Genomic DNA, 15,363 nt, shown 5'->3' with positions numbered 1-15,363 from the left:
AAGCTCCAGAAAAGTTTTTAAGTGTGAAGGAGTCCTGACATGTGTTAGTGGTGTTATTGCCAGTGGCAGACCTACATTTGCCCCTACCAATAAACCACTTTCCAACAGCATCGTAATGCTAATTTAGAGTTTTGAAGTCTGAAAAAATCCTATCTCTTCTTGGCTCAAAATGTTATCAGTATGCAGGTTGCTACACTTTACCTGGACAAAGTGCTCTTCTTAAATGTTTTAGATAAAGAGTGCGAAGACTGCAAATGTCGGAATTTAGGGATTAAATGAAAACCCAGCGAATGACTGCAGCGTTGTGACCCGGTGATGAGAAGCTATTTGTTTAAACACCTAACGCGTAAGTCATGTATTTTCCATAGCTTTGTCGCCCCGCCCTTTTCATCAAAAGTTCCACGCGGCACAGCCTTGCTGTGCTACTCAAGATTTCGAATGAGCACCATCCTAGCAGGCGTTTGCTAAAGTCTACACTGTATATGCCCTGGCTGCAAGGAAGGAAAAATCCCTTATTTCTTGTAGGTAGACAGGCTTATGCCTGATTCGATAATGGCCGCTTGGCATTATAGTTTAAATACATCCCGACCCCGATAGTGCTGATACAATACCTTTCTTGTCACACACCTTGTGTGATGTCACAAAAGTTCACTCGCTCGATCTTTCCTCGGCGCGAAAGGTGGAACTCCACGCTAACAAGCAGAGGAGCAAGGTAGCCTCGCCTTATTGTAGGTCCGTCATAGAAGGGGTGGTCCTCTGTAACCCCTCCCATTGAGCGCGGCTCTGGAAGGTGGCGGAAGGAGATTGCGCGGGCACGGGCGAACCCGGAAGTATCCTATAACTTGTGAAGCAGAGGTGTTCACATACACCTCGGTGAAGAGAATTGACTGCCCCCGCTTATCGTCAAGCGCCCCCTTGGGGCTTCGAGACTGCTACCATGTCTGGCTTTGATACCAACCCCTTCGCGGACCCGGTGGATGTGAACCCATTCCAGGTAAGGGGGCTGGGGCTGTGATACGAGACATCGTGCCCTAAGGAAAGGGCCGGTAGTATCAGACACCAGACTGCTCCGTGAGGGAGCTTGTTGGCGTCTGTAAACAGTACAAGGGGGTCGCCTCGTCTCGTCTCGGGCTGTTTGTTGCTATCGAGTTTGCCGGAGTGAAAAGCTCGAGCGACCAATATGTGTCAAGCTCTAGGAAGATCCAGCCAGTCTCAGAACGGAGGGGGCGGGATCATGACAGGTGTACAGCGCAGAGATGCCCGAGTTACTGGTGACTGTCGAATTACTTGAGTGACAAAGGTGTGTACCTGAGTAACCGGTTTACCAGACATCAGTGCTCACCGATTAGCACGTGTGTGCCAGTCATTGATGCTATTGAGTTGGATATTGTGTTCCTTGATTTCTATTTACCATTAGGCCCCCTCATTATTATCTGGTTGTTTGAATTATTACACTTATTAAATCTTTAATCTGTCCTCTTCGTAGTAGGTGTGTAGACTCAATTGTCTTGTGTAATATATCTGGGTAGCTAGTTCAGGGCTTCCACTTAACGTTTCGCTAGAGGCCACATGTTGAAAGTACAAAAAGTAGATAGCACAAAGTCTGCCTTAGAACAGGTCTATATTTTTAAGGTGGAATGAAGGCTGAATATCAACCCAGAAAGGACGGCATAAGAGCGAACATATCGAAATAATGCGATTTTCATGTTGCCCTTAAGTTCATCCTGTCCTCAAATCAGTCTGAGATGCTACTGTCTTAATGACATTTTAAGATTAGAACTCCGTTGAATGACCCTCTTGACACGATTACCCCTTAAAGACAAGATTAGATCGAGTACATTTATAGCACATTTCTTATAGCTTAATCCTTAAATTGCTGGTACCAGATGGTGTTAACACCGAACTTAATGGTACTCGCCATAACCACATTGGCAGAATGAGTGATGACCACATAAGGTCACATCCTTCTTTGATTACTGCATGAGCATATATGAACTTTTGTGCCACCTCATAGATCATACTTCTTTTAACGTGGATTTGTTTACTGTGAACAACTCACTGGCTGGCTGATGAAGTTATTGATTTTGGAAATAGAAAGAGTTTACTTCTGGAATTGGGAGAGATATTAGGACTGGAGGCCGTGAATGACAAATCTCTTCTATCATATATCTCTCTTTCCGATTGCGTGGAACCGCTAATGTTTTAACATTCATTGATGTTAAAAAACCCAGTCTAGAGAATATTTGTTCAGTATGTTTTATTAAATCGCTTATCCTTCATTGCAAACAAACTATGTGAAAGATGCATACATATTTGATTATTATTCTGTTGATCAACCAAGCAAAGCTCTCTCATGCCCCAGGGGACTGTGGTCATATTCACATTCTAAGAAATCAGCTGCATTGGTTATCCACCTAATCTTGCTCATATTTTGTTGTTGTTGAAAAACCCAGATAAATACTATTGCAAAATAATACGTTTTGAAGTGGGTGTTGCCAAGGTTACTGTAGCTTAACATTCTTGAAAGTATAAAAGTAGGTTGACTCTTTTGTATTCTTAGATGCAAAGGGCACAGTTTTGATTCTTTAAAAAAAAAAAAACATTTAATGGAGGGATCCGAGATAGATCTTCGTTTAAAATAAACCTATGGTCATTTACGGTGTTGGGAGGAGACCTAACTTTTCTAGCTTATAATTGGAAGTCCTTAGTTTGCCTTTTCTGTCAGCAGTAAGCTGAGTGAACTCCGATTACTGTAATGGGTATAGTTGAACTTAGCCCTGAAGCATGAATCCACTTAGCAATCTGTCTCTGCTCTATTCCTCTGAAGCTACTGGAGGATGCCACCTGCAAATGTGTAGTATTTTAAGTGAAAAGTGGTGAAGAGAAAAACTAGCGGTTGAACATATGTATTAAGCAGTCGGAAGGATAACTCTGACATATCACATTTAATTCTAATTATTTTGGTGTAGAAGGGTCCAATGCTGACCACATAGGTGAGGTGTTGTGTTTCATCTGGGTGGCTTGGAATGGAATCTAGAGTGTGGAATGTATTGGGGAATGTGGAGTGCTGTGACTTCACGTTGAGAGGGTGGAATGTTTTATTTGAAATTGCAGGCAGCTACTTTCCCTTTGGCTGTTCTGCCGGGTGCTGCTTATCGCTTTAAGTAAACCTAAGCTTTAACAAGGATTTCTGCCTCTGCGTTGTCCTTGACGGAACACTTTTCACTGGCGACAAGGTTGGGATGTGTCCACGAGTGGACTGGCAGGGTAGTGGCTGTTTGGGGACCCAATGCGATGTGCCAAAGGAAGAATGCAGTGAATCTGGATGTGGAGCTTCAGGAGTTATTGTTGTACTTATTTAAAGGATAGCCTAAAGGGTGAATCGATGACTCACTTAAAATGTTCAAGGAAGTATTTGAGGAGTTAAGCGTACATAATTGTATTATGAGCCATGCCAATTTATCGGTTGTGCGACAGAGAATACCATCGAAAGTAGTGGAACTGGCACATGAAAGGCATGTAGAACGAGGGCAGTGAAAAGGAGATTTAGGGAAACGTTTTGGTGGCCGGGAACGAACGGGCAGGTGGAACATTGGGTTAGAGAGTGTAGCTTTAAGTGACAAGTTATAAGTGACATTACCTAGCCCAATGGAGTGTGTGCCTGTTCCAGAGCAGGCATTGGTATAATTGGACCTAGGAACATGTTAAGTAAGTGCCATACATATGGAATCGTGATGCTAGATTATTTTTCTCGATGGCCTGAAGTAAAATTTGTCAATAATATAAATACTTTGGAAGTGGTGAAATTCTTGCATGCTCTGTTCTAAAGAGAAGGTGCTCCTACAGAGTTAGTGACTGATAATAGGGTATAATCTACATCGGAGGAATTTGGCAAGTTCATGAGCAAGTGGCTGGTGTAGCATGTAACAAGTTCCCTATATCATTCCAGAAGTAATGGTCTGATGGAGAGATGCAACCGGGTGATTAAGAACAATGTTACATTTATCTTTGGCGAATGGGTTGGATTGGTGCAGACAGATGGAGGATTTAATATGAACTATATGCATGTCTCCCAATGCAGTCACAGGTTTGTCACCCTTTGCTGAACGAAAGAGTGGCTGCAAACAAATTGGTGTGTTAATGGATTAATGGTTTGAATGCGTCTGAGGAAAAAAGGCGCAAATGGATGGAAAAAGGAGAGTTGCACAGGGAAAATACATAAATTAAATGAAAAAGGGATTTATAAAGTGCTCTTAACCCGTAGGCATCAATGTGCTACATCTGAGGAATTCCAGGATCCCACTGAAAAAAGAGAGGGGAAGAACAGCCCTAAGCTACAAAAAAAGCAAAAGAAAAGAGGAACAACTAATCTAATAAATCCTAAAAGTACAAACCTAAGATGTGAAAGCCAGGATTTTAAATGTTTTCAAAAGGCGACTGAGTTGGTCTCATCGATGTATTTGGGCAAGGTGTCCCGTAATTTTGCAGCTGCCACAGAGAAGGAGCGGGCTCCCCATCTTGCCTTTCAAAATTGAAGAACTACAACTTTCTTGCCGGAGTTGGATCTCAAATGTCTGGTCGGGCTGTACTAATGAAAGGCGGACCTGATTGCCAATTCTCCTTTATCATGCTTTCTAATTGGCAGCCCATGCAAATTCTGAAGACCACCTTTCACAGCAAGATATTTCAGGATGTTGGGGATGAGCGGCACAGCCACATTTTGCACCATCTGAAGTCTATTCAGCGAGTAACCATTTCTATTCAAATACATGGTATTCCAATAGTCTAGACGCAAAGTTCCTTAGGAGCTGGATTTAAGGGTAATGGTGGAATAAGGAGAATCTGGCAATACAATGTTGGTCACCAAGCAGGGAAGGAATCTATGCTCGGAACATGGGTGGGCCTGCTCATTGTATTGGAGGGTCAGCAGTCTGGAGGAAGTCGACTTACAGATTTGATGAGGATAGGAATCGTCCACACACCAGAACTTGGGAGGAGAGAAGACTTGGTTATGTGATCATGTATCATGATAGCGCATACTATATAATTTATGTAAACCTTTATAGGTTGTTCAACTGTTTTTAGTTTTCTTGTGTATAAAGGGGAAGATGTGTTTGGTTTCATTTGGGGGGCTTGGGGTGGAATGTGGAGTGTGGAATGCATTAGGGAATGTGAAGAAAGGCATCTACTTAAATCTAAAAGCTCCATTGTGAGTTACAAAAAATGTCAGGTGGCAGCAATCCCTATGTAAGGCAAGCTGATGGTAAGCAGACCACATGTCTAATGTGGTAAAGATCTTCCCCCTTTGTAGAGTGGTTAACATTTCAGAAATGTTGGGCAGGGGATGTCTGTCTATCCATATTCTATCAATAAGTTCCCTCAAGTCAATGCACATCCTTAGAGTACCATTACGCTTCCCAGCAAGTACGACTGGCGAAAGCCATTCTGAGCTTTCAATTGGCTCGATTATTCCTTGCTGACCTAACTTACTGGGTTCCTCCTTCAATATTTCTCTCATGCCAATGGGAGCATATCTTGCCTTTTGCACAGCAGGGTCAGCCCCTGCTTTTAAATGAATCTGGTGCGTGAACCCTTTAATATTTCCTAACTCCTTGCTGAACACTTCCGGGCAGGCTTCTGTCCAGGCAATTTCTCTGCAGACATCGCTCCCATTATATCCTTACGTAATCTGACATCTTCAGGCCTGTTAGGATCTAGCATGATTCCCAGGTTTCTCTGCTTTAACCACCTCAGTAAAAATGGGCTTTCAGAGGCCACATACACGGTGCCTTCTGCCTCATTCCCTTTTAAATTCAATAGAGCATCACATTCACCCACCACCTCAATGGGTTTGCCTCCATATGCAACAGGCTTGACCTTAGACTTCCTCAAATCCACTTTCCCCAACCATTTGCATTCTTCTACACCAATCAACGTTAATAATGATCCAGAGTCTGCCATTGTTTTGACACTAATCCCATTCACATCTACAGTGCACAACAGCTTCTTAATGGTGGTCCCGCATACCAATGAGAAGTCCACACCATCCTTCGGGGGCACATCCACACATTTTCTTCCCTCAACGTGAACAGCATGCTGCCTTCATCCGAATCAGTTTGATTACCCATGTCCTTCTTATTCACAACTGTATTGACTCTTAGATGGTTTCAACTCCTTACTCCATTTAGCCTTGCACACTTTCATGAAGTGCTCATTTTTGCTACATTTGCTGTGCATTTTGTCCAATGCTGGGAGAATCTCTCATGGTGCCATTCAACCCTACACGCTACGAACAGTTCAGAAGGGTACCTTTGTGAAAAGCTCTTGGCCAATAGAAAGATGAATGCATGCCATTAATACATGTATAACTGGTGTGTCTTAGATTGTTCAGATTGTAACTCTGATCCTGTTTAAAGACTGGAGAAGATTTTGATTCCAGTAAAATACTGGACTGCGTTTGTCACAGGTTTCTTCTTTAGCTTTGCAGTAAAAATGAAATTAGCTGTAGCACAGACGTTTGACACATTGTTGGGATATACAGTATGTGTTTTATTTCATTAGTCTGGGGTAACCATACTAGTGTACAATGCTCCAACTAGTTTTCCAAATGCTATAGAAATGGTCATGAAGTTTCTAAGAGCAGGAAGAATTTGGGCTGCTATTTTAATTGGACGGTGTGAGCAGCACGCAGAATTGTTAGATTCTGAGGGATAACTAGTTAACAATGAGTTTCGATTTTGTCCAATGCGAGTAGAGGAAGACAAGAGCGTGGCATGACCACATCTCTTCTTCAATGTTATTCCTCAGTGTGGAGGATTTCATTAGATGGTTCCTTTGTATATCTAATATATGGGCCCTTTTGTCAAGAAGTATGTGGGATCATTCGAAATGTTTTTTTATCATGGAGTGTTTTGCGTAGGTTTGAGTGTACTTCCTTATTTGAAAAACTGTACCAGTAACCACAAGTAAGAGCATATTTTAAAAATCCTAAGAAAACCAGGATGCTAGCTGTGGAATTATAGATTCTTTATTTACAAGTGGGTGGTATTTTCTCCGCCTCTTAAATCTGCATGCAATTTGTGCACAGTCGGGACCGTTGAGTGTTTGAGGGCATGTTTTTATACATTTTTTTTTTTTCAACGAAAACCATTCTCTAATGATGAGCATGGTCCCTCCCCCCGAGTTCTTTTAACAGAGAACAGTATTAATGTAGCTCAAGCATCTTGAACATCAGGTGCTGTTCATGGAACAGTATTAGCTTGTAACTGGTACGAACCAGATAGCACACTACAATTGTTTTTTTTATAGTTTAAATCTCTTCATGTTGCGCATATTTATAATTAGATGTGTGGGAGATTAAACAAAATGTCTGGTATGATGCAATTTGTACTTTCTAATAGGCTTTCTCTGCAGGTCTGTATACCAGACCCTGCATTTCAGCAACTTCCATGAGATGCCTTCATTCACATTCCAGTACAATAGAAGCGCACGCACCCCTTATGGGTTATAGTCTAAATGGACACAGTCAATGTAGAGTCCTTATTTTAGACTTTAAGTTACCATATGCCTGACAGTATTGGTGTCTCAACGGCTCCGAAAATGTTAAGATACATTTTCGTGCTTAGGTAGACAATTAGGATAAAAAACAATAGACCTAGGTTTTGTTCAAAATCATCTAGTTTCATTTTCTTTACGTGAATAGAAAAAACAGAGCAAAATCAGTTTGCTCAGATTTTGTTATGCTTGCTCTCAAGCAAAGCTTAGTCTTTATTAGATATGTATAGGGCTCCCAGATTTAAATTTTTACAGATAAATACAGACAGAAAACAATGTGCTTCCTGTCTGCATATATTATTAAAAATGGAAAAATACATGAAATTGGGCTTCTTTTGAGTGCCTTTCCATACTGTCTTTCATTAATTCCGAGCCAACAGCTGAGCAGATAGACAGCATGGGAAGATGAAAAGCAGGATGAGTTCTAATTAAATAATGACATACGTTAACATCCGTTTGTAGTACAATGTCAATATTTACTTGTGGGTGTATTGTTATGTTATATTTGGCTGCTTCATTTGCTAAAACACGACAGGCGTCAAAGTATGAGCGTGTATTTATTAGTTAAATTAATGTGGAAATATATCATATTACCGCATCACACATTCAGAGAATACAAAATAAATATGGATAAATACTAACGGAAATGTGAAAAAAAAACCATAAAACTTGGATCCCTACAGATGTAAAATTATGTGAGAACAACCAGTGTGTAGTTTAAATGTTTAAAATGTTTCTACAAACTATTTTTAAGGTGCTAAAAACCCATTTTATTTGAATGACTGGGGCAAAATTTGTTGACTGCATTGCGTATTCTCACAGCGGTTAAATAGTCCATAACAGAGTTGCCTTGCTATTTGCACCTGTGCAAGTTTCTGTAATATTGCTCCTGGACAGTAAAAAGATGTTCAACAATGAAGTTGCAGTAATAACTTTTGAATGCATTTTGATGTTTCTGATTTAAGTGTGCCCAGTTTGTAAGAATGTCATAGTGTTCGCTGATAAGTTATTTTGACTTATTTGAAATCCATTGGAATTATTTGTTGACTGAAGAACGCATTTACATTTTACACAATACCATTTAAGTGCATGAGGTGACATCATTATTAACGTGCTCCTAGAGAGGTTAATAAAACAATGCAGAAACTAAACTACATGGTCACTTTGGTTACTTTGTTGGAGTCCCCAAAATGTCTGAAGTAATGGAACAATGAAGCCCTAATTACCAATGTCCTATATATATATATATATATATATATATATATATATTCCAATCGAAACTGCTCCCAGTTGAAGACACCACACACAACGTTCGATTTCACCTTTTATTGTATGGGAGGCAACTGCAGGCTGAGACAAGTACTCCCAGCATCTCGTAACACCATATCTGCCATACGCGTTGCGGATGTATTTCCTTTTTCACTGGCTGGCGTGTAAGGGGGAAAGGAGCAGCTAGCCGGTTTATCAAGGTGGTTTTGAGTTAAAGTCCCGCCCCACTGGGCGTATGCTTGCTAGGCATTCTGGATAATGCAGTTCTTGGCAAAATACTGTCCATAGTGGATGTCGCTTTACCTTTGCCTCCCCAATTATGATCCCGTTGGGTCGTTGTGAGGAAGAGTCCCAGCTCGCTGCTTTCGTGACGCCGCTCCAAACAGGTACGTTGTTCCGTTTCATGATGCTGTGAGGACTTGTCTCAGCCTGCTGTTGCCTCCCATACAATAAAAGGTGAAATCGAACGTTGTGTGTGGTGTCTTCAACTGGGAGCAGTTTCGATTGGAATATTGTGTGGTCCGCTCTGACCACGAGGAACACCCCACTGTTGAAGAAACAGGTCCGTGTGCTCAAAGGCACAGAAAACGGAACAACGTACCTGTTTGGAGCGGCGTCACGAAAGCAGCGAGCTGGGACTCTTCCTCACAACGACCCAACGGGATCATAATTGGGGAGGCAAAGGTAAAGCGACATCCACTATGGACAGTATTTTGCCAAGAACTGCATTATCCAGAATGCCTAGCAAGCATACGCCCAGTGGGGCGGGACTTTAACTCAAAACCACCTTGATAAACCGGCTAGCTGCTCCTTTCCCCCTTACACGCCAGCCAGTGAAAAAGGAAATACATCCGAAACGCGTATGGCAGATATGGTGTTACGAGATGCTGTGAGGACTTGTCCCAGCCTGCTGTTGCCTCCCATACAATAAAAGGTGAAATCGAACGTTGTGTGTGGTGTCTTCAACTGGGAGCAGTTTTGATTGGAATATATATATATATATATAATTCTTTTTATTAAAGTTTGGAGATGATAGAGCAAACAGAATTATTTATCATTGAATGAGATAATCATGGAGCTTGTATACGTGATGCTCTCTTCCAACAGAGCCGAACACTCTTGACCCATTAGATTTCTTTGACATTTTTGTCCACCATACCCCCCGCCAGCCGAGTCCAACCAAAGTCATATGTTGGTTTAGAAACCTCAACCTCCATTTTAAAGGAGGTTAATTAAATATACCCTTTGGAGAAGTAAAGTGGTTGTGCGGGGTTTACCTCACCTGGAACAATGATCTTTATCTCTTCCGCCTACAAATATTAGAATGCGATTCCCTTAGTTTTGTCTGGGACCTGTGGTCTTATGTTTAGAAATGGAAATACGGTTATGTGGGGTAATAGGTCTTGTGCTACTGTGTGGGAGGCTTGTCAAGATCGCAGGGCAACCTACTTGCTAATTCCAAATTGTTCAGTTTATGGATGGCTAATTATTCTTCTTGTTGGCCACTAGGCGGTTCTAGGCCCCTTCATAGAACAGTCTTCATCCACGAGTCATCCACCCACCACAAGCGTCATAGTAAGGGGCAGACCAACTTTAAAGGAGGCTAGGGAGATGCTTGTAGATGTTTTCAGCGTCTTATCCCAGATAAGGTTAGTGCAGCTTAAGCTATCAAAAGCAATGTAGTAACCACCGTAGAAGATGTAGAGTGACTGAAGTTGATTACAGGGGGAAGTTCCATAACTCTTATTTCAGGAAGTGATTAATTCTAATTACACTAGTAGTAAGATCATATGGGTTAGTGTTAGAAATTGGATTTTTGGTAGGCTACGGCATGTGCCAAAGCCAGGCAGAAACCGCCACTCTAGGATAAGGGAGTTACACTCCTAAAATAACCCCTGCTCACCTCCTTGGTAGCGTGGCACGAGCAGTCAGGCTTATCTTGGAGGCAGTGTGTAAAGCATTTGCACACAATCAACAGTAATACAGTGTAAGCACTACAATATTTGTATATACTTAGGACAAGACCAAAAACGATAAAAATCCACAGTACTTAAAAAAATCTTTGGTTATAAAAAATATGCTTTGAGAACAGTTCCTTTTTTTGATTTAAAAAAAAATAAAAAATGTTTTACTAAGTTTTATATAGCGCGAACTTGACCCGAAGGTATTGGGTGTCAGAGCGCTTTACAAAGCACCAGTTGCGTTGCATGAGGACACATTCATTTTTGTTAGGCACGGGGAGATTTAAGTGATTTGCCCAGAATCACAGGATGTTCAGCGTCATTCCTTGATGTCAAAAGCTCCGTCCGGGGCTATCACAGCGTCGTGAGCAAACTAATCCAAACCGTTCTGGCTGACTGCGGTGTCGCGGGCCAGCTACGGTGTCGGGAAGACCCGCAAACAGCACCTTTTAGAAATTCAGGGCATCGGCGACCTCTCGTCGAGCTTCCGAAAGCACGGCGTCTGCAGGCGTTTGTTCCGGAGGTCGGTGCAGGAGTCGTCAGGGCCCTCCAAGTCACACATGTTGCAGATCGAACTCCTCTCTGTTGAAGTCAAGAGCGTCGGCAGGCGTTAGGTGCAGTGGTGCGGCGTGCGGTGCCCTCAGGTCGCGGTGCGAGCAGCGGCTCGGTGGCAGCGTCAGATGGCGTAGTCGGTGAGACCAGGGTCGCTGTGCGCAGTGAATGCGGTGCTTGTCGTGGTGCTGGCAGGTCGCGGTGCAAGCAGCGGCACAGTTGTTGCTGAAGCGCTGTCTGTCGGCAGACTAACTGGAGCCGATGGTGCCAGCGTCGGTAGGCCAAGGATGCGGTGCGGGATGAGAGCAGTGCGTCGTGTAACTTTAAGAGCAATGCCCTGGAACATGGTTACTCATAGTACAGCCTTACTTGGCGGTCCGCGGACCGTGCAGACATCCTACCTGTGTTTTAAAAATAAATAAATAGTGTTAGCAAACACTGCCGGGTGCAGCAGCCCGGACTCTGAGACTCTGCTCAGTGGGGGCCGGGGGATTCCAGTGATTGTCAAAGTGGAGATGCAGGGGCCTAAGAGGTGAAATACAACAAAGCTAATGTAAATGGTCTTTTAAAGACCTGTGAAGTACTCGGGTGCGGCTTTGTTTGTGCGCGCTGGGAAGCTGTCTCAGCCCGGGCTGACACACACACACGGGGTGAGATGACAGAGGGTGACGGGGGGAGAGGGAGGGAGACAGAGGTTGACAGAGGGTGACAGAGAGAGGGAGACAGAGAGGCGTAGTCTGGGAGAGACAGAGGGAGGGAGACAGAGGGAGAAGGAGGGAGGCAGAGGAAGGGAGACGGAGAGAGGCAGAAAGGGCGACGGAGGGAGGGCGACGGAGGGAGGGCGACGGAGGGAGGGCGACGGAGGGAGGGCGACGGAGGGAGTGAGACGGGGAGGGAGAGACGGGGAGGGAGAGACGGGGAGGGAGAGACGGGGAGGGAGAGAGACCGGGGGAGAGGGACGGGGGGAGAGAGACGGGGGGAGAGGGACGGGGGGAGAGGGACGGGGGGAGAGGGACGGGGGGAGAGGGACGGGGGGAGAGGGACGGGGGGAGAGGGACGGGGGGAGTGGGACGGGGGGAGTGGGACGGGGGGAGTGGGACGGGGGGAGAGGGACGGGGGGAGAGAGTGTGAGAGACAGACAGACACCGAGAGAGTGAGACACCGAGAGAGAGAGAGACACCGAGAGCGAGAGAGAGAGAGACCCGAGGACCGAGATGTGTGTATGCCGGGTCTGGTGGCTCAGTGGACGAAGGCGTCTGCTTCAGGGACCTGTGTTCAACCTCATGGTCACAATTTATTTTTGCTTTAGCCCCGCCCCCGCTGACCCCGCCCCCACTGGTGCGGCCCTCTGCCACAAAACACACTGTAAATTTGGCCCCCGAGAGAAAGTTTGTGAGTTCCCATGCCCTAAGAACCACGGTGCAAGCAGCGGCGTCTATTTCGGTGTGGAGCGGCATCATCGGGGATACCAAGGTGCGCTGTGAAGCGAGGCGTTGCGCGATGCGGTGCCCACAGGTCGCTGTGCGTGCAGCGGCTCTCTGGCGGCGTCAGCATGTGTCGTCTTTGAGACCAGGGTCACGATGCGGCATTGTGGAGGTGCCCTCTGCAGTGCCTTCAGGACACTGAGTCGGCAGCGTCGTCGTAGACATCGTCTGGTTGCTTTTCTTCTGTTGCAGCACAAAATACACAGTTCCCAGTGCTGAGGGCAAAAGAGCTTGAAGTCTTTGCTGTTCCTGAGACTACGTGAACAGGTGGCAAGCTCTACCTCAAGCTCTTGGAGAAACTCACAACAGTAGATTGCAGAAAGCTCAGTCCAGTTCTTTCACTGCCCAAGACAGAAGCAGCCACTGCAGGCCAACACAGCAAAGCACACAGCAAAGTGGTAGTTCCTCCTCAAAGCTTCTCCAACTCTTCTTCTTGGCAGTCTTCTTGGTCTAAAAGAGTTCTAAAGTTCAGGCTTCTGGGCCCCAATATTTATATCCTAAAATCCTTTGATCTCTTAGGCAGAGAGTGTCTGTGCCCAGCCAGAACCAGTTCTGCCTTCTCTGGTGTTACTTCCTGGCAGGAAGTGGAGACTGCATGGTCAGAGGCAGACCAAGCCTGATGAGGTGCAAGGAAATCTCCTCCCCCTTCACCAATTGCATCCCAGGTCTATTCAGCCCTTTCCTGACCCACCTAGACTATCTGTAGCCACTCCTGCTACCCAGCCTTCTGTCATCCAAAACCCAGACAGGCAATCCACATTCCAGCAGAGGAACACAGGATGACTGAGCAAGAAAATACCTACTTTCTAAAAGTGGTATTTTCAAGCACAGAATGTAAAAATCTCCTTCACTAAAAGGTGCATCTTTAGATTGTGGGTTCAGGCATAATAAACTTTATTTTCCTACCTAATTCCCCGGGCCAGTTATGTTTATAAGATGTTATAAACAAACTCCCCATTCTGTCCTGTGGGGAACAGATAGCCTTGCAATAGCGAAAAACAAAATTGGCCGTATTTCACCATCAGGACATGCCACACACACCAGGGCATGTCCTACCTTTCACATACACTGCACCCGGCCCACAGGGGTACCTTGGGCCTATCTTTGGGCTGGCTGACATGTAAGAAAAGGGAAGGTGAGGGACTGGCAAGTGTGTGCACTGGCCAAGTCGACATGGCAGTTACAACAGCACGCAGACTCCGCAATGGCGGGTCAGAGTTACCTTTTTTAGGGCTACTCACGTGGGTGGCACAATCAGTGCTGCAGGCCCACTAGTAGCATTTGATTCACAGGCCCAGGCACACTCGGTGCACTTTACTAGGGACTAACCAGTAAATCAAATATCCAATCATGAAACACCAATCCATGACACAATTTACCACAGGAGCACTTGCACTTTACCACTGATCAGATGTGAGAAAAGTGCGCAGAAACACCACGCCAGCAAAAACACAGTCAAAACCGGGAGTTCAGAAAGCAAAAACTCAGGGGAAACACGCCAAAAGATGCCAAGTCCATCAGTTGGTAAAGTTAAAATGAAGTTTGTTAGAACAATTGCCCTAAAAACATTCTAAAACCATATAACTGTTCCATTGTAATATCAACTTAAAACCCACTGACACTCCCCTTACCCTCCCAAGAGCAGCACACCCTATTCACACCCCGACAGACCATGCACGAAACCTCGGCATCATACTTTACTCATCACTCACAATAAACCGCCAGATGAACGCTTCTCCTCAACCTGCTTCAACACAACATGCTTCGAAATACTTTCAGATGGATCCCAACCGAATCCAGCAAAGCTGTCATGCACGCACTTATCATCAGCAGACTGGACTACGGCAATGCTCTACGCTGGAATCAACAAGAAACTCCTTCGCAAATTCCAGACTGTCCAGAACGCCGCAGCCAGACTGATCCTCGACATCCCCCGTCGCAGTCGCATCTCCCAACACCTGCGCGATCTCCACTGGCTTCCAGGCGAAAGAAGTATAAAACATGAAATTCCTACTACCACATCAAGATAGCACATTAGAAATGTTTGATATTTTAAAAACAGAGGTCCTAAAAACGTACTACAGCCTGAAATATAAAAAACACAGCCCATAAGTACATATGACAAGGGGCATTTTACATTTCTGGGAGCATGTGCTGGATCCATTACCTTCCTGTACAGCATTACACCATTTAGGGTACGAAAAGATTTGGTTACACACAACTCGGACCTTTAAAATGTAATTCCATAACCTAGGGTCTGGTACCTGGGCCACATAGGGAAAGACCATTTCCTGGCCAAGATTATTTAATGAGAAGCTATTGGAAGGCTTCTCCCTCAAACAAGCCAAGTCCAAAGAACAGTCATCCTTTTCCACAGATTCTCTCACAGCTAGTTTACTGGGAAAGGGGGACCAGGTTTCAATTGTATACCAAAGAGTGATTTTTTTTTTTGTAATCCATTATCCTTTTTCTTGCTTCCTTTGCCCACATTCTTTCCATACCAACGATTTCTTCCCAGCACTATCCAGACACCTTTGGGGCTT

At 44.6% G+C, this 15,363-nt stretch overlaps 1 protein-coding gene across 1 annotated transcript in view; it reads left to right on the top strand.

Moving 5' to 3' along the window:
• The first annotated feature begins 765 nt into the window (after positions 1 to 765).
• The window catches only part of SCAMP2 (secretory carrier membrane protein 2), a 301,352-nt gene continuing 286,754 nt past the window's right edge, over positions 766 to 15,363 (top strand). Inside the window, exon 1 of the mRNA XM_085643811.1 lies at positions 766 to 994. Within this exon, the coding sequence (XP_085499937.1) occupies positions 938 to 994 (57 nt within the window). The 5' untranslated portion in view covers positions 766 to 937. The remainder of the gene's footprint in view (positions 995 to 15,363) is intronic.

This window comes from Triturus cristatus, chromosome 3_1 (assembly GCF_964204655.1).
Source record: "Triturus cristatus chromosome 3_1, aTriCri1.1, whole genome shotgun sequence".
Lineage (NCBI taxonomy): Eukaryota > Metazoa > Chordata > Amphibia > Caudata > Salamandridae > Triturus > Triturus cristatus.
The sequence above is the reverse complement of the archived record's forward strand: the minus strand, read 5'-3'. Positions and strand labels throughout refer to the sequence as shown.